General features: G+C 48.3%; 9 protein-coding genes across 10 annotated transcripts; 6 read left to right on the forward strand and 3 right to left on the reverse strand.

Moving 5' to 3' along the window:
* Positions 1-68: 68 nt before the first annotated feature.
* On the reverse strand, positions 69-1,205 carry FVEG_08539 (hypothetical protein; the record flags this gene model as incomplete). The annotated part of the gene is made up of 2 exons (XM_018897428.1): positions 69-995; positions 1,059-1,205. 2 exons carry the CDS (start codon positions 1,203-1,205, stop codon positions 69-71), a joined length of 1,074 nt encoding a protein of 357 aa, XP_018755077.1.
* A 1,416-nt stretch (positions 1,206-2,621) lies between these two features.
* On the forward strand, positions 2,622-3,408 carry FVEG_08538 (hypothetical protein; the record flags this gene model as incomplete). Its single annotated transcript, XM_018897427.1, has 3 exons — positions 2,622-2,737; positions 2,775-2,911; positions 2,969-3,408. 3 exons carry the CDS (start codon positions 2,622-2,624, stop codon positions 3,406-3,408), a joined length of 693 nt encoding a protein of 230 aa, XP_018755076.1.
* Positions 3,409-4,370: 962 nt separating this feature from the next.
* On the forward strand, positions 4,371-4,958 carry FVEG_08537 (hypothetical protein; the record flags this gene model as incomplete). The annotated part of the gene is made up of 1 exon (XM_018897426.1): positions 4,371-4,958. The coding sequence occupies one exon, from the start codon at positions 4,371-4,373 to the stop codon at positions 4,956-4,958; it is 588 nt and encodes a 195-aa protein (XP_018755075.1).
* A 51-nt stretch (positions 4,959-5,009) lies between these two features.
* On the reverse strand, positions 5,010-6,807 carry FVEG_08536 (hypothetical protein). Its single transcript, XM_018897425.1, has 2 exons — positions 5,274-6,807; positions 5,010-5,223 (listed from the first exon to the last, which is right to left on the reverse strand). Exons 1-2 carry the CDS (start codon positions 6,633-6,635, stop codon positions 5,161-5,163), a joined length of 1,425 nt encoding a protein of 474 aa, XP_018755074.1. The 5' UTR covers positions 6,636-6,807; the 3' UTR covers positions 5,010-5,160.
* A 1,397-nt stretch (positions 6,808-8,204) lies between these two features.
* FVEG_08535 (NADPH2 dehydrogenase) lies at positions 8,205-9,619 on the forward strand. Its single transcript, XM_018897424.1, has one exon. The coding sequence runs from the start codon at positions 8,280-8,282 to the stop codon at positions 9,390-9,392; it is 1,113 nt and encodes a 370-aa protein (XP_018755073.1). The 5' UTR covers positions 8,205-8,279; the 3' UTR covers positions 9,393-9,619.
* A 338-nt stretch (positions 9,620-9,957) lies between these two features.
* On the forward strand, positions 9,958-11,952 carry FVEG_08534 (hypothetical protein). The gene has a single exon (XM_018897423.1). The coding sequence runs from the start codon at positions 10,082-10,084 to the stop codon at positions 11,624-11,626; it is 1,545 nt and encodes a 514-aa protein (XP_018755072.1). The 5' UTR covers positions 9,958-10,081; the 3' UTR covers positions 11,627-11,952.
* Positions 11,953-13,318: 1,366 nt separating this feature from the next.
* Positions 13,319-14,007, reverse strand: FVEG_08533 (hypothetical protein; the record flags this gene model as incomplete). The annotated part of the gene is made up of 4 exons (XM_018897422.1): positions 13,319-13,360; positions 13,463-13,554; positions 13,681-13,762; positions 13,849-14,007. The coding sequence occupies 4 exons, from the start codon at positions 14,005-14,007 to the stop codon at positions 13,319-13,321; spliced, it is 375 nt and encodes a 124-aa protein (XP_018755071.1).
* A 636-nt stretch (positions 14,008-14,643) lies between these two features.
* On the forward strand, positions 14,644-16,715 carry FVEG_08532 (hypothetical protein; the record flags this gene model as incomplete). 2 transcript variants are annotated; one of them, XM_018897421.1, is made up of 6 exons in its annotated part: positions 14,644-14,670; positions 14,783-15,435; positions 15,560-15,739; positions 15,788-16,014; positions 16,088-16,193; positions 16,254-16,698. In XM_018897421.1, the coding sequence occupies 2 exons, from the start codon at positions 14,644-14,646 to the stop codon at positions 15,185-15,187; spliced, it is 432 nt and encodes a 143-aa protein (XP_018755070.1). In that variant the 3' UTR covers positions 15,188-15,435; positions 15,560-15,739; positions 15,788-16,014; positions 16,088-16,193; positions 16,254-16,698. The 2 variants fall into 2 exon arrangements, with proteins under 2 accessions (XP_018755070.1, XP_018755069.1); XM_018897420.1 differs by having other exon boundaries at positions 14,783-16,014; positions 16,254-16,715.
* Positions 16,716-17,467: 752 nt separating this feature from the next.
* On the forward strand, positions 17,468-18,463 carry FVEG_08531 (hypothetical protein; the record flags this gene model as incomplete). The annotated part of the gene is made up of 1 exon (XM_018897419.1): positions 17,468-18,463. The coding sequence occupies one exon, from the start codon at positions 17,468-17,470 to the stop codon at positions 18,461-18,463; it is 996 nt and encodes a 331-aa protein (XP_018755068.1).
* Positions 18,464-18,514: the final 51 nt, after the last annotated feature.

Here is an 18,514-nt window from a genome sequence, read left to right on the forward strand (position 1 = left end):
AATGAAACATCTTAGTACAGTCTGAATATTGCTGGATTGCTAGATGATGATCAGGGACTGAACTACAACTAAGCACTTTCACTGATCAGCTTTTCGGACAGTCCCCAAAGCTTCTCTGCCTCTTCATCAGACTCAGCCTTTGGATGCGCACCGCTACAAATCTGACAGTCTTCCAAAAATACACCGTAGTTCTCCTTTCCCTCCCGTTTCTCACCCGGCCCGAGTTTGGGATCCAACGCCGCAACAACCGTGGTTGATCCTCCAGCCCGAAGAGTCTTGTACTTCACCCCTCTCTGGTTTCCAACCTTTACAATCGCCTCGCGAGCTTCAGAGGGCATGTGTCGACTGAGTTCTGTCTCAATCCACCCTGGAAACACTGCCAGTGACAAGATTCCGTAACGCTCGTACCATCGCTTGTTTGCGCCGATGCTGAAAAGCACATTTGCGACTTTGCTCTGGTTGTATGCTGCCAAGGGGATATAGCTTAGTTCCTCAACATTGGGAGAACCCCATGCTCTATGAACCTCGTAGTTGGGCCTCTCTTCTTCCGGTAGGTCCTTGTTCTTCTTCTCAAAGTTGATGTCATTCCATCTCATGTGCGCCCACTTTGGCGATCCACTGGACACATTGATAATACGGGTTGCACCCTTTGGACTCTCCTCAGAGGCCTTGATAAGCTTTGGCAAAATGAGGCTGGTGAAAAGGAAGTGGCCAATATGATTGGTCGCAAAATGCATCTCGACGTTCTCTGGGCTGAGCGAGCGTTCTGGGAGGAATGCGACCCCGGCATTGTTGATGAGCAGGTCGACCCTCGGAATATCATCTCGGCCGAGAAGTTCCGCAGCGGCGGCACGAACTGACTGTTGGCTTGAGAGGTCAAACTGAAGGATGACGTAGTTGACCTGAGGGTAGAGACTCTTCATTGCATTCACACTTTCTTGGAGCTTGTTGCGAGAGCGGCCGGTGATGATGAGATGCGACGGCCCCTGCGATGCCTGCAGCGCGTTCCTAGTCAGATATTCGTGGATTAATCAATCGAAAGTCATGTTTCTACATACCAAAGCTTCGGCTGTTGAGTGACCGATCCCGCCTAGGTTCACTCCCGTGACCAGCACAACCTTACCAGAAACCTGTGCAGAGAAGGTTTGAGCGACTTCAAGACCCTCTGTGTCGCCATTAAATTGAGAGAATGTTGTTGAGTTCATGCTTATCAGTATTGGATGGTGATAATGAACTGGAGTACAAACGGCTAGCCTGGTGCATGTGCGAAATAGATGACTTTTACACCGTTGCCAAGCGGGTAACCATTTAATTTATGAAGGAAAATGTGAAATGAAACTTGGAGATCGTCATAGCGAAGCCCGCTTACTGGAATAATTCAATCTGAGGTGTTCGGAGAATAGATGCTATCAACATGGATTTAAGCGGAGTTAAGTGATGCAAGTCCAGGATTTCGGCGAGCAGAAACCCAACTCCGTTGACCAGCTCCAAGCTACATCTTTATGACGGGCTCAGAAGAATGATATTTGAGGTTTTCTGTGTCATGTATTCCATTGCGCTCGGATTGTCGGTAGAGCTGATTCCGTGGGACCGAACTGTGAATTGGTTTGTCAGAAGGCTCACATGGCTTGGTTTCGCGTGAAAGATGAGCAAATAAGTCTACTCATGTGGTGGCCTCTATCTTGCTTGAGTGAATTTCTTTCTTGAGGCAACCAGGCAAAGATGGTGCAAACATCAAAGCTTCCCCTTCAATCTTAATCATCGCCATACACCAGAGCCCACAAAGACCGCGAGTTAAGGAGGCTAATTTTCTCATACCTTTGCCACGCCTGGGATTCTTTGCTTTTTCCTTGGAATGGCTCAGATTGCTTCTCATCCGTGGTGAAACATGCAGCCTTGTTAGTTCTACCTTGCCTTGAGGAGCAAGAAAACATCAGACTTTGCTCTGAGGTGTAAATATAAATTCAGTAGAAGGTGCACTAAACCTAGTCTAAGCTCATACCATATTGTCTAAATATTTCTATCATTTAGGATAAATGTACTGAGCTTTCTTTCTTCCCCTCGCCTGGGGCCTGGTTGGGGGCAAGACAAAAGCAGGCTGTGACAGCCTGCAGCGCCAAGAACCTCATCACCAATGACTATCCGTCATCCGGACAGGAGCTGAAAAATATTGCACTTTCAAATTGAGCTATCGAACGCCACTAGGTCATGTAAATTATGATAGGGGTCACTGGTAGGATGATGTTTCAAATGGTACTTGGGTTTAAGGATCCCCCCTCTTCTCAAACCCGAGAGCCTTGTTTCTGTTGGCCCAAAACTCGCAAGAAACCGCTTTTCAACATGGACAGACTCAACAAAATTCTTGTCTTTCTCTTACTGTATCTACAAAGTCATATCGTACCTGTACAATGTGACTCGATAATTGGCTACACGGTCACAGATGGAACAAGTATCTCCTTCCTCCTAACACCCAGATGACATTAAGTAACCAAATGCTTCGCAGCCGAGACGTTCAGCTGCCCCAGTCCAGCATCCTTTCGTACGACTCATACCTTCTCTGGTGACACAGATACATACGCCCACTGCGACTGGTTCACTTCCGAAGCGGGCAGTAGTTTCGAATGGCGAGTCGGCACTTACTGCGATGGGACTACGGCCCTGTTTACCCACTGGACAGAAAGCGGCTCTGGCTATTCATCCTCGATGATTTGGTAGTAACCCATGGATCGTGGCTCATGTATGTCAGCCAGGCACAGACTAATATGCTGTGGTAGCAACGGCGATTGCGTGGTTGTCAAGTTGTACGATAACCCTGACGATTTGGAGGGCCTTCGATGGCTGGTCAGCTGCGATGACTCCATCGGTGTTTCATCCGATATCAGCACCTTATTCGTCGAGGATCCGACAGACTGTGAGTAACGCAGGATACTGTGAAGTTGAACAGGGGCTGACCTTGCTGTAATTGTAGGGGACACCACGATCGAAAGCACGACAACTTCGAGCGAGTCATCGACCAGTGAGGCTGTTAGCGAATCGTCAACGGCCATCGAGACAAGTTCATCCGCTGCATTTCCGTCAAGTACATCGGAACCAGAAGAAGCAGAGAGTCCTACAAATGGGGGGACCAAAGGCGGTGGTGGGCCGAGTGGAGGTGTTATCGCTGGTGCCGTAGTCGGTTCGATCGCAGGCGTAGCACTTATTGCCGGTATCATCATCTTGGCTTTCAAGATGGGAAGAAGAAGCCGAGGCGATAACGAAGGGCCCGGTGGCGGCTTCAGAGATTCATTAAGGTCTATACCAATGCCGACGTCGGTTTCCCATCAACCTGAGCCGAAGCCGACTGTCCCAATCATCCAGCCGGTATTTGTAGAAGAAAACCAGCCTTACCGCAACAGCGGTGAGAGTTAGTGTTGCCAATAGGACATATATTTTTAGGACAAACAATCGGGGTGGGAAGGGCAATCTGACGAAGTGAAAAGCGCGATGACAACTGGATTAATACTAGCTTAGAGATGCAATTGACTCTTCTTTTAATCATCTGATGCTGCATAGGAGTTCCTTAAACTTCAGCACCGTTCTCAATTTTGAACTGTTTGATTCAGTACCTCATATATGGGCTTCTATCAGCTTGTCGGGAGACTCCCTGTACCTTCAAGGAGAACTGCTGGGTGAGTAAACAAGCATATGGAACTTTTCGACTCCTCACAGGGATGTAGAATAGCCTACGATGCTGGCCAACGCTTCTTTGTACAAGTCTGCAGGCAGCTCGCCATGCTTGCATATTGAGGCAGGGTCTGGCCAAGCCACCGCCCGCCGATGAGGCTCTTGTTTTCTTACATTGCCGAAATAAAGCTCAACTCTGCTTACCATTGATACCACTCCACATAGCGCGTATGTACTGTTTCTACAGACTGTGTCTCCACTGAAGGTCTGAGTGTCGGCTAGCCCTATGACCTTCTCCGTGTCCAAGCGGGGATTCCAAGAAATGTGGCTTTTCTTCTGCCGTCGAGCTTACTGCAAGACAAAACGCCCTTGCAGGAGACTAACACATAGCGATATCACAATACCTTTCAGGTTGAAAAGACATGCTTTAAAGTTTGGACTACAGTTTTTGCCTTTTGTTTCCTCCTCTCCCCCCGTGCCTGATCGGAGGTACCTATCTGATTCTTGGTGCCTCAGAAGTCAATGATTACTAGACCTGTATATAAAATCACTCTGCACGCTCAACAGTCTATCAAACCTTCTCATAATCTTGGCAGTTCTCAATCTCCAACAGTATTGCATCTACATTCCTTGCACAAATTCAGTGCGTAGTGCATGACTCATCATATCTTATCACTTTCCGAAGTCGCCTTCTTGAGTTGTCCACCATGGGAAGTGTGTGGGGAGAGGCCCATACCCATTCTGATACACCCTATCAGCAGCTATGGCTGCTTGATGGCGGGTTCAAACGCGACTCATTCGTGTACTACGGCTCATGGGAAGAAGACAACTCTATTGTGTATAGAATCACCACGAACACCGCCACAATGAACAAGATCTTTGCCACATTCACGCCCGTCAAAGCAAACTATGTCCTTCTCAAGGTCCAACTTGCCACGCCAGCGGCAGCATACAATCAACTAAAAGCAAACGCACCTCATGCTATGCTCCCGCCAGACGACTTCAAATCAGCCCTGGGGGACAAGAACTTCATTACTGCACAGCCTTGGGGAGGGTTCAAGGGATCCGAAATCAGGGAGTTTGTCAGGGCCAATGAGTCTAAGATCCTCATTGAGAAGAGGGAGTACAACACCATGAGGGTCTACACCATTGTTTGGGCACCGAATGGGGACAAATGTCGACTGGAAGGTATGGAAAGGTTTATCTGGAAGGTTCTTGGTGGGGAACTCAACGTCGACAACTGGACGAACTTTTTGCGCCTCGCGGTCTCTGTCACGGTTGGAGGTCCAAACTGAGATTGACGAGATGCCGGGTGAGCTGTGACAAAACGATTTGGACTGGACAGAGGGAGTGTTCAACATCAATAATAAAGATATTAAATAAATGAACTAAAATGTGTGGGTATAAAACTACTAAGCATCAATGTTCTTACTCAAATCCCAACGCCAAAGAGTACTTCATCGTTGGTAATCAAAACACGAAGAGGGGAAAAAAACCTCAGATGACGGTATCGTAAGTCGGAAGAGCATCATATAGGTCTTGTCCTGCCTGAACTTGTTCCTATTCTCTTATTAGCTGAAATATCTTCGCGTATTCTTGGCGAAACTTACGTAGGTCGGCACATGGTTGATGCCTGTCTCATGGTGTCCATCGACAGCAATCTGCAATGGCAGTCGCAGGGTGAAACTGGAACCATGCGCTCTAGAAGCCATAACAATTTCTAGCATGTAGGTTCGACTGATGAGGCAGGAATAAAAGGTCGGAAGCAAGATCTTGTTATCGGGGCTCGGCAGCTCGATCGAAACAGGCAAAGTTGCTGTATGTCGAGGCGCTTCGGCCTTGATGATATCACTACTCTTGGAGCCTCGTCTGGAAGCCGTGCGGGGAGGCTCATCGCCCATGGTAGAGTTCTCTGAGCCTCTGCGTGAGCTCGGTGCTGAAATTGAAGCTGATGTTTGTTCCCAGCGAGGCGCGGGAGACCTGGTGACCGTTGCGCTCTCATCGAGCACAAAGCTTAAGATGGGATTTGGCATGACGCTGGGGAAGTTGTGTTGATCTGGTAGGAAGCTAAGATGACCTGTGGAGTAGTACGTCGATGCTTTGATGGTAGCTGACTTTGCGTACATCTCTGGTGGAGCCGCTTTCTTGGAAGTTGGCCAGAACTCGAGATCGATATTGAGTGAGCATTCTGACGGCTGAAGCTTGTCGGCTGAGATGATGACGGCATCTGGTTGACGTGTGGTTGCTCTGACGTAGCCTAGCTTGGAAGAGAGAATGTCTTTTCGAATTGACTTCTCTTGAGTCATAGTATATCGTGGGTTTCCTGGTAAGATATGCAGAGGAGGCTGCTCTGGGAGATAAGGCATGACTTTCACGGGATGAGCTCGCTCGAGAACCATGGATTTGCCTTTATCGGTCTTGAGCAGCGCTCGTGCGTCAACACCGTAGTTAATAGCAACAGTATGGACAGCCATGTCATCATGCTCCCATGATCCAATAGTCGGTGGTAACTGCAGATGCCGTTCCCGAATGATTGGGTTTCGATGCTTGCAAGCCGCACTGGGTAATTGATATGGAATGACGAAAGAGAAAGGAACCTCGTAGGTTTGACCAGCCTGAAGCACTCCGTCGGCCGGCAGAGCACTCTCAGGGATTGGCATTCTAAGCTGAAGAAACTTGTGCCCTGATTTAGGCATAGTTCCTTGGTGAAACATCTGGACCAGGGTTGTTTCAGAGCCCGTGAAGACTATCTCGAACGCATCGACGGTTAGATCTGCGCTTGGTGAGAATGATACAGAGCCAGTGATGGTTGAGCCGGAGGTGTAGATCTTGGCCTCAAAGTGTCGATCGATAGTGATTTCGAGAGGACATTCTGACTTTCTCCGCGTGGGAACCCAACTTCCTCTACGCTTTGGCTCAACTTGTATGGTGTTGACGGGCGTAGTGTTGAACAAAACCTGGGCAACTGACATTTTGATCGTGTTACTCGAGGAATTGTTAGCGCTGAAAATGGGAAAACTGGATAATCTCAGTCATGAGCTAAGATAACTATGTAGATTTGAGATGAAGATGAAAGAAGACAAAGGTGTCGTCCCCCCGATACTTGAGCTGACCTTTCAGTTCCGCCACAAGACGAGTTGGGACTGCCAACACATGACCCTTTATCTCAGCCAAGGCTCTGGTCTGCGGTGATTGGCCACCATGACCGACGCGACGCCCTGGTAATGCATTTGGCCGCCTGCAATTGGCTAACAAAAGCCGACCCCAGACTTGGAGCCAAGACCTCCGATTCCCGCACGACTTCACGCCCTGGGACTGACATTTGCCAATTTCTCATCGGACTCATCGAGACAAATGATCAGCAGCTTACCAATCGCAATCCATCACATCTCAATGCTGACCTGCCAAGTCGTTGCATGTTGCTACTCCCATTCTACGAGATTTACAAGCACATTCGTTGGGGAATCGCTATCTCCTCGGGCTGTCACACTCCTACGAGAGCCAAGAACTAGCAGCAAGCCACCTATCGCTGAGTGAGGGGTACCGCCATGATCACAGGGAACAAATCAGCCTATAGTTATCTCGAGCCAAGATACGCTGGTATTTTTCGCAAAGCACCGCGCTCAAAGATAAGGCTTCGGAGATAGCTGTGCCGCGCTATTCCAAGAAATGCTTCTCTGATGATGTTACCACCGGCTATACGGCGTGTTACGCGCCCTACCTGCCGTTGGGGGAGGTTATTGATTGGGTTTAGTGGCATGATCTACCCCAGACTCTTGCAGTTTTCGCTTCAAGTGGTGGATGGTGACAGACGGTTAGGGCGGTAACTTACAGTGTGTTTCTGGGTGGTGGCCGGTGATCGGTGGGGAAAAGCGAGAACAAAGTGAGAGCACAAACAATGGCGCAAGGATTGGTCAAGGGTTTTGGACAAGCGTGCCGAGAATTTGGGCTTGAGTCGGAGATGCTCTCATTTATCACATGCGTTGAGTTTATTATACTTGGCAGCCACAGCCACAGCCGCCGACGTTGCATTTGGTTCAATTATTAATGAGATTGAGTAAAAGGCGTTGAGGCTCTGAGCAGGCCGTTGAGTAGACTTGAGCGAAGACAAGTCTCTATTTCGCAGAAGCACGCGACATCGCAGTACATCATCAATTAAAAAATCTTCACCCATGGGGCTCCTTCAAAAAATAAGAGCAGCTCCACAAGCTACCCCAAATACAGTGGAACAATATCCATTGCTCTCACCTCGTGAAGTGGGCTGGCAATTGCCGATGAGCTTGTTCTCGCTCAGCCGCATCTCAGCGTAGTCATTCAATTGGATCGAGAATTTTCCATGGCTCCATTTCCCCAACGTTGATCAGGAACTTTTCCATATCTCCTCAATTGATGAAAGAGAAAATGAGAGTTATAACTTCCGTTCAAGATCCACCGACTCCATCGTCAACTTCCGACCGATATTGACAGATGGATCTGACGTGACGTACTTGGCCAATGCGGGGCCCTATCGCCACGAGGTCAGCTCCGATAATCCACCTTCACGGATAATGAGACCACTGTCTCGGTAATTAGTTCTGGTGTTTCCCGAAGTTTTTGCAAATAGTTACATATTCGACATGGCAAACGTTACAAGTCCTATCGATATCGGGAGATGTTCATTGAGGCATCGCGTCGTGATGGCGCCGATGACGCGCCTGCGGGCAGATGAAAATCACGCACCGCTGGATATGATGAGGGAGTACTATGCGCAGAGAGCCTCAGTTCTTGGCACGCTTCTCATTACGGAAGCGACGTTTGTATCGGCCACATCACGAGGGCGTGATGAGAATGCTCCGGGAATATTCTCGCAGGAGCAGGTCCAAGCGTGGCGACATGTAACAGATGAGGTTCACAGCAAAGGATCCTTCATCTTCATGCAGCTATGGCACGTCGGTAGAGCAGCTCGCCAACGAGCGCTGGACAAGGCTGGCTTAGAAATGGTCAGTAGTAGCGACGTCCCCATCAGCGGAGAGTATCCGACACCACGGCCCATGAGCACTGAGGAAATCAGGGAGTGCATTGCATCTTTCGCCAGTGCCGCTAGAAATGCCATCAATGCGGGTTTTGACGGTGTCGAGATTCATGCTGCAAATGGATACCTCATCGACCAATTTACGCAAGATACATGTAACAGACGAACAGATGAATGGGGCGGCAGTATTGAGAATCGGTCACGGTTCTGTCTTGAGATTGCGAGAGCTGTTTCACAAGAGATAGGCCCGGATCGGACAGCTATTCGACTGTCACCTTTCAGTACGTTCCAAGGCATGCGGATGCATGACCCCGAGCCGCAGTTCACCCACCTGATCTCCGAGTTGAAGCCCTTGGGGCTCGCGTACCTCCATCTCATTGAACCCCGTATTGCTGGAAACGTGGACAGGGAAACCGATGACATGGAAAGCCTCGACTTTGCGCTTGATGCATGGGCTTGGGCCGGACCAGTCATTTTGGCTGGGGGTTACACAGCGGAAAAGGCAAACAAAGCCTCGGAAACAAGCTTGAAAGACCGACCTGTTGCGTTTGCGTTTGGGAGACACTTTATTTCTAATCCAGACTTGCCGCTTAGACTCGCGAGGAATATCCCCCTGGCGCCGTATAAGAGGGATACTTTTTACAAGGTAAAGAGCGTGGATGGGTACACGGATTATCCTTTCAGCAGAGGGTGGAAGGAAGGACAAACGGTAGAGTAAATGACGGTATATACTAGACATTGACTTGCCTGGTACGAATGTCCATTTTTGCGTTTGTTGATGCATGGAAGATGCTGCATGCCTACGGAATAAGCAAAGCTAGGCCACTGCATGAGTCCAGGGCTGGGGTGCCATGAAATGAGTTGGGACGGCACGAGAATGGGTATGAAGGTGAAAGAGGCAGTGTATTAGTTGCAACTTCTAAAACATCGGAATGTTCTTTGTGAGTTTAAAGAAACACATGCACTACCTCGTTTTCTGTGTAAGTCTCATGGCATCCATGAGGATGAAAGCCATTTCAGTGCCGATAGTGGGGCGTCGTAACTAACGCCAAATTCACGAAGCCAAACAGCGACGTCTGTACCAAAGCGACTGTGCACAAAGAAAAACAAACAACAAACACAAGTGAAACAATCCTTACGTGGCTGTCCTTCTTTCATCTTCCTGCATCCACAAACAAGATTGGGTTCCCGCCGTTGACGCCTGAAGAGTAACACACGTGGCATATCACATGACTCCGCAACCGCAATCTCATCTACCGTTACCGCCTTGAAATTGCCCAGCATTCGTTTGTGCCCGCACTTCACCATAAGCGACAGCATACCCTCTCCTCTTTCACCTCACACCTCGCTCACAAATCTCCCCGGAATCATCGGCAATGCAGGGCATGTCGTCGTCATCCGCCGACAATGCTTCCTGATGCGACAATCGACAGTGCAGCTGACAAGCTTGCCGAGTTCCGCAATAACAACGCCCTCAATGATATTCTCGACCAGTACGCTATTCTCATTGAAGATTATAAGCGTCTTAAAAGCGACTATGAAGAGGAGCGTGAGGGCAGAGAGCGCTACAAGCAGCTTGCAAGAGGTCAAGAGCGTAATCCTTTTGCTCTCGTAGTCGTCGACGGAGATGGTTACATCTTTGACGAACGCTTCGTCAAAGACGGTGAAGAAGGCGGGAGCAGAGCCGCCAAGCAACTCAACGACACTATCAAAGATAGTCTACGCCGCAAAGGTCTCGAATCCTGCGAGGTCATGGTCCGCGTCTACGCCAACCTCACAGGCCTATCAAAAGCGCTCTGCAAGAACGGCCTCGCCGGCGCAGAGAAGCGCTCCTTCTCATCCTTCACAGCCGGGTTCAACCGCTCTTACGGCCTCGCTGACTTCATCGACGCGGGCGAGTTAAAAGAAAACGCCGACTTTAAAGTCAAGGCCATTCTACGCCTGTACGCCGACAACGCCCAGTGCAAGCATATTTACTTCGCGGCCTGCCACGACGTGGGCTACGTATCCGACCTTATCCCCTTTAGGGGCAACCGTGAAAGATTCACGCTTATTCGAACGCCGAGTGTGTTGTTTCATAAGGAGTTTGACAGACTCGGTATGAATGTTGAGGAACTCCCTGGCGTGTTCCGCCATGTGCCACTCACATACGCTTATTCCACTGCGCAAACAAAAGCAGCTCTTGCGTCGTCCAACAATATGGGCAAAGCCGTCAGCGCATCTTACGCAAATTCTACGATCAAAGGAAACTCGAATGATGGGAACACGGTCTGCAACTTTTATGCACAAGGAAATTGCCGATATGGCAGCGGCTGCAAGTTCTCTCACGGCGACAGTAAAACATCCAGTCAGAATAGCACACCTTCGCCATCAACCTACGGCACAAGCACAAAGAACCTGACAGGTGATTGGCGACGGGGCTCCAGCATCACCAAAAGTAACATCGAGTCTCTGCCTCGAAAGGAGGATATCCCAGATGGATGTGTTGCCATCAACGCTGTTGAAGACCGCCTTGACGCTTACTTGCCCCCGCCTGACCCCGAAGCCGCAAGACGTCTCAAGCTGCTATCGCAGGAAAAGAAATTCTGCAATAATGCACAGCTGTATAATTCATGCGAGAGCGACAACTGCGGATATGAGCATGCACCAATTGATAAAGACCTGCTCCCAGCACTCGAACATCTGTCACGTTCCGTACCTTGTACGCGTGGTGGAGCTTGCCGCAGAGCAAACTGTGTATATGGCCATGTGTGCCAACGAGCAGACTGTCGCAATCGAGCTGGTGGGAAAAGCTATTGTCGTTTCCGCCCACGAATATGCACCGCAGATTACTCCCCAGTCGATTATGTTGAGGCTGTTGATCAGGCTATGATGTCCCCGTCCCTACACTCTGAAGATGTCGATGGGCGCAATACCGAGAATGGGGGGACTAATCTGTGGGGAGATCGGTAAACAACAACAAACTACAACGGTATACCTGATACAATGGGTATACACATCAACGCATTTTGGGGAAGAGTATTATGGTTCTACCTCGAGGGTCTCATTATAGAATGGCTGGGGCTTGAGGGCGCTCGTTATCTTGTGGAATAGCCTTCGCCAGTACAATATGGAAAATACGGAAGGCTGAGGTTGGTAATTGTTCATTCAACTGGACAGGTGAACGGGGATAATTTGGATGGGCCGTATTCAAGAAAATCGAGTTTGGACGTCTTATGAAAGGGCACTAGAATACGGTACTTAGACAAATATAAATACAAGGATACTATGGCGGTACAGTCTGACTCGAAGATCTGATAACGTGGTGGCTTCGTCTCAAATCATCCTAAGAAACGTAAATATTTAGATGAGCTTAGTATAACTTAGTGCACTCTTTTTGGATCGTAGGGTGAAGCTTCAACTCGAACGTTTACAAGACTCAATGATCATGGATCCAGAGAAGATATGAGGTCCTGGACAAAGGTAATTCGCGTCTTGTTGTCTCAAATAGTTTTCGTTCTTTATTTGATTCGTATTTCAGATGATCGTGTCTCTCTTGTCGAGCCCAAGCACCAACACAAATGCCACGCTGATGACCAACACGACGAGCTTGCCTAAGACGAGACGCCTAGGTTCCGGTTACAGTGGACTTGTTGTCTCGGTGGTCAGGGAGACTTCTCTCCGCTTCGTTTGGAGATGGAAAGTGAGACGTGCGTGACTCGGGAGTGGACATCACCAAAGAATGGAAGTCACTTATACATATTTCCATGGAAATCTCACAGTAGCTTCCTTTTGAGGGGTTATGAGGAGGCTTAGAGCCCAGTCAGATTTCAGATCAGCTGAATCTGTTTTAAGAAGCACAAAACATTGATTGACTGTGTGAAGCCTCTTCAATAACCAACATCATGAGAAAATGAACACCCTTTGTGAGCTTACCTCAGCACTCACGCAATCTCTCAAGCTGGAGACAGAAATGGATCGTTTGTTATGGCTCCCAAATTGATTTGGCCCTCCCATCAGTGTACGACAGTGGTTTCCCTCACTGAAGCGCAACACGTCATCGCCTCGGCCACGGTCCTGCCAAATATTGACGGGTAACTGACCATCGCCTCGAGCTCCCAGACTTGACAACTTCATCACTCCAACACACATGGAAATCCTCCTGCTTCATGCACAGCCATCCCATCCATCGCCAAACCCAACTTCACAGGCCTTGGTGAGTGACAGCGCCTTCACTTCCTCCACTTCAACCAAGAGCAAGCAGATACGGCTGACTTGTACAGTACCCCTACGAGCCTCCAGTGCCATCGAAGCAAAGTCCCGGCAGATTGAGTCCGAAGCCTAACGACCGACCGACCGGGCACCGACGAGCAGATGAGCCAACGATCGAACGAAACGGTATTGGTATTCACCTCGACCGAATCGGATAAATCAAGCGGTCGACTGCAGGGCCTCAACCCACAAAGAGGAATGGCCTAGGCGTCGCGAATGGCAATTATGCAGCGCGCCGGTGTCACGATGCCTGATAGCCCCGAGAGCGTGGGCAAGTGGGACAACCTTATTTTTGAAGGATCCTGCGCTTGGTTATCAATGCTGGCATTATGCAGTGCTTGTCCACGACCCCTGACGTGTGCCACAAACTTGCAAACGGCCAGAAGAGTCTCCTTAGCACTGAACGCTGGACTCGGTCGGGGGCTCGTCATCGACCTAACGCGTATCAGTCCCTTACAAATAGGTTCTTGGTCAGAAGAGTCCCATTGGCATAGCGCCAGGCTCGGTTGGGATGGGTTCGTCCATATAGCAAGTTACACCAAGAGCCCGGGCAAGGATCCTCACACGCTCAAGCGAGAGGCCCGAGATCATGAACGATTGCTTGCAAGTGGGAAAAAAAAGGTCACCGGCTAAGAAAGGATTATAAGAGGCGTAAAAATTTCAGTCCTGTGATGTAGTCCAGCCCAGGTACCCAAAGTATTGAGATTTCTCTCCACCCGCCTCTGAATAGCAGGTATATTCATTTATCGACACACGTGATTCCGACTTGGATATAACTAGATGAAAGTCACTACCATTGTATTCAACACGGGAGATCTGTGACCCAACCCATGGATACTGTTGATGCGTTCTTGATGGTTAGCAGTGGGAAAGAAGAGGCTACGTTACAGTGTCTTGAATTTATTTATTGTGTATCTACTTACTTTTAGGTTGATATGTATTTGGGCAGGTTGAAGTCCAGTTTCCTTAATTGGGAAGATGAGATCGTGAATCTCTTCGTGAAGGATATCCAAGTTATTTCGAGAGGGAGCGCAGATGAACCCTTTTGACAACCAGTATACCTGAGCAGCATGGCCTACCATAAACCCTGTAAAATGGTTCATACCCAACTCAGGTAAGATTCAAGAAGCAACAAGGTAGTGGACATTTATGTAGTCATAGGCAGTTACGATGAAGCTTCCAGCGCCGTGGCTTTCATCCAGGCCAGCTACTTCCTCAAGAACAGAGAATAACAAAACGAAGAGAGGCAACCAGGGACTTGGAAGATTCATCATAAAGCAAAGATAAAAACTTCATTCTGCAGTTCAGTTATAAAAAATCACACCGCTCTCAAGTTCATCATCAAAGTGCAAAGTTCAAAGTCACAGCACATTTATCATCAATCACAAAGTCAAGGTAAGAGACACGGTGTGATTAACGTCAGTCTCCAGCCATATTAACGAAGAAACCAGTTTTATCAAAGCAAACATGAACATGACTTACACTCCTTCTGCGACCCCCAAGCGCCAGCGAACCAACGCTGCCTCAACCCCCAATGGTCCAAGGTTCATGATGCTTGCGATAAACGAAAACGCTACTATCGAAAGCTGATGAGAAAAGGCAAATTCACTGAGACGCAATATGCCCTTCTCAGAAACGTTATTAGTACCTGGTATAAAGTCTATGTCAGTGGTTCGAATCCAGATGGTACCCCGATATTAGCAAACGGGGTTGACAAAATGGTCGAAGACTACATCAAAGAAAAAGTCAAATCATCATCTGAGATACCATGGATACCTGATAGCCCCTACACGGAGGGCAAGTGGGACGATATCCTTTAATCCACGGATTGGGATTGTCTTGCGATTGGTTACGAAGCTGACATGCTACGGTGCTTGTCACCGGCCCAACGAGTACCTGCCTCATGTGGGATTTGGTCAGAAGAGTCTTTACAGCATTGCGGCTGGGCTCGGTTGGGATGGGCTTGTTCTCATAGCAACAACATCCTCCCATCTTGTAATGGAAGCAATTTTGGGGGGGCTGACCTTCGGGTTAGCGGGTGGCAAAGACGTCCTCTACAACCTCCACGTGGTGCCACCTGGGAATTCGGCTAAGCCGGAGCCAATGCAGAGACGCAACAAGCCTTCGGAATATCTGGAGCAAACCATTCTCTCCCTTGTGTCTTCAATCACCGAGCAATTCCAAATCGACAGATCAATCAACACACCTCGACAGCTCAAAACTGAGCAATCCACTTCTACCAACGACCACCTGACTCACTGAACAACCACCTAAAGCACTGAACAACCACCTAAAGCACTGAACGATCAAATGAAGCACCGAACAGCCATTGAAAGACTGAACGACCATCTCAAGCATGGACCGACCACCTCAAGTACTGAAAAGCAACCAACAACTTAACACCAAATGAAAAAGCAGTTTATCATTGGGATTAGCCACACGAACAGTTCAGTTCGATTATCACCACGAAAGGGATCAAGTCAAGTGTTGGATTATGGGGTTCGCAGCCCGTACGACCCAAGCGACCCCAAGCGACCCCAAGCATCCCCAAGCATCCCCAAGCATCCCCAAGCATCCCCAAGCATCCCCAAGCATCCCCAAGCATCCTAATAACATAGCTAATGATTGAACCAGGTATGCAAAGCGAACGAAACGCAACAAACCCCTTTCGAACCGGACGGAACGAACGAACCGAATTAACCGAATGCCTCGCAAGGGACCAGTCGAGCCGATGCACCAGACGGACGAGATGGCTAGCTTTGATCATGGAACCTAAATACCTTGACGACTACGAATGAATGGCAGAGCACCATTGTATTGAACTCGAAGTGTATTTTCTGACCTTATGACTGACTCATAAAGTTAATACCGCTACCACCTTCTAATTGCCCCGAACCTTCTTCCCCAGCAGTAACGACATATATGCCATCACAAAACTTTCTTCAGGTCAAGCTTTTCTCATACATCAGTATTTCTCGATAAATCTGATGGCTGTGCGCCATACCTGCAGGAAGATCCACACGTCGACCACGGACACGATTGAGTACTAATAGCGAGATGGCCAAAGAAACAGCATGGAATACAGTCAGGTATAACCCCTTTCCCGAGCCCCACCGAGGTTCAGACTTTTTCTTGTCTTAGAATTGACCAAACATCTCATAGGACCGCTCGATCTCGTTCTTTGGTGGCAGTGAACACGTAAACACGCGCAGAGATGGAAAGGGACACAGTGAGAGACCTATTGATTGAGATTTCTGTGTATTGTTCGGTAAAGCCTTTCCTATAACGTTGACTGCAATTGAGAAAACTGACAATAGTGGTGACACAGTCATGGAATGCACACATTACCGAGCAGAGCATTCGGCCTTCGACCATAGCGACATTCGCCTTTTATCTATATTGTTCAAGGAGAGCATCGCTATTACCGCTCCGGGGAGTACATAACGCTAGTGGCTATCATAAAACGACAGAGGAGAAAGGGTTCGGACATTGGAATCGAATTTGAGTGCTCTTTTCTAAGAAAGTAAGGACTCAAATAGCCGTCGGTAAAAGAGTTTCAAGACTAGCAATGCAAAGGCTTAGGAACACGATCAATGTACAGATTTGATGCTATTGAGGGTCAGATGGTTAATGAGAATGATCAGGAAACCGATACATTAGGAGTCCATGTGCGCTCAACGGGAAATCCTCAACAGGTTATTTTTGCATCGTTCGTGCGAGGCGCGTGATGTAAGCATCAGTTGTCAGGTCTATTAATATATTCAAGTGCGAATGACTCTGGGCTTGTGCGGGTATACGAACAGAGACTGATTGAGTTGGAAATCGAGCCAAGGCTGGATGGACTTGTGTTGAAACGAAGCTACCATGGCTGGGAAAACTGCGCTAGATCTCTCGATTTGACACGAGGTCCATGCCAAGGATGATGTTAAGGAGGCTGTGCAGAGAACCGCCCAAGCAGGTGACCGAAACTTTATGGAGCCTATTTTTAGGTTGCGTGATCGCTTTAAAACCAGCGGTTCAGTTAATTTGTTGGTCCTGTCCTGTGATGAGGTTTAAAAGGAGCTTCAACCCCACAAGATACATATGCTTGCTGTTATCCGAGGTCCATGTCAGGTGGGCGACAAGTTTTAATTCTTGGCTAAGTGATCATGAAAGGCTTCTTGATTTTTTGTGGCCAGCCCGGTTGTTACACATTCGAAGAATTCCACCTTGTCAGGGAAAGAATGTTTACTTTTGCACGGCGATGATTTATAAACAAGCCAATAGGCTTTCAATATTAGCCAAATAAACATTGAGCACCCTGTTGTGATTTGTGATTTATGACAGAGTTTGACCCAGCGAAAGACAACAGTGAGATGAGTCATGCCTAAAGCTTTATTTGTGAAAGGGTATAAATAACATGCCAAACCCAAAGCTGCACTTCACGATTTCTTCTTCCAAATACTTTTCTCTTCTAACGTCAAAAGCCACAACACAAAAGATCCACTTCACTATCGCTCTCAAATTTTCAGCACACTCTTGAATCAAGGCACTTATCTGGTCATGGCTTCTTTCACCCGGTTCGCAGAGCTTCCCAAAGAGCTTCGAGATCGGATTTGGAGCATGGCTTTCCGCGATGACCGCCCAGGAGTACATATCTTCGGAAAATATGATAAGACTCGGGAAAATACGAGCGAGAGCCATTTCCTAAGACACCATGATATACTAAGCGAAACTTGGGCTGCACCTTCATGGCGACGTTATTTCGAAAACTTGAATGGCAATCATAGCGATGAGAACATTTCAACGTATCTGATCGATGGCGGTTTATGGACTGCGTGCCATGAATCGCGGCTCATCATGGAAAAGCGATTCGAACTATCAGAGCGAAAGTCTTACCAAAACAATTACTCAAGCCATGATAGAACGAAGGAGGTCTTCAAAAAGGCTACAATAGGCTGCTTTGACGGTACGCCTCTTCATCCGGTGACAGTCTTTCCTCACCGGGACCTTTTTGTCCTTCAGTCCGATAGCTTGAAAAACGTCGATTGGTTTTTAATTGGATTGGACGCTGCAATGGCCAGTTCTGAAGAAGGCTTCAATGGGGTGATGCATGTCGCGTTTGAGTACAACCCAAAGTGGTCGGCTGACATAGTACACGACCTGGGTGACGACATTTGTGCGATCATGGAGGGTGCATTTGAGATGTGGCCCAAGGTCAGGAAACTTTGGTTTATTGACCGCTCCCTGAAGAGAAAGAAAGACGCGCCAGCATTCGAAGAACGGGCAGACAATGGCTACGAGATCAATGCCTTCTATGCCAGTGACAGGAGGTTTTTGGAAGTAGACTGCAACAATCAACTCGTCACAGAAAAGGAATGGGAATACATCAAACCTGTGGAAGACAAGTCGATTGATGGCTTTAGTTCTTCGCTGGACTTCATTCAAGAATTAGAGTCGGATCTCCGCGAGAAGTCATGCCCCACTACGGATAATTATTCACGTAATTATTCTGAGCCTTATTGTGATATCGGGCTTTTGGGATGGGATACAAGATAAGTTACTAGAGGGACACAAGTCTGAGAGAAATGAGGGAGGTTGCGTCCCTGC

This window comes from Fusarium verticillioides, chromosome 10 (genome assembly GCF_000149555.1).
Source record: "Fusarium verticillioides 7600 chromosome 10, whole genome shotgun sequence".
In the NCBI taxonomy this organism is placed as follows: domain Eukaryota; kingdom Fungi; phylum Ascomycota; class Sordariomycetes; order Hypocreales; family Nectriaceae; genus Fusarium; species Fusarium verticillioides.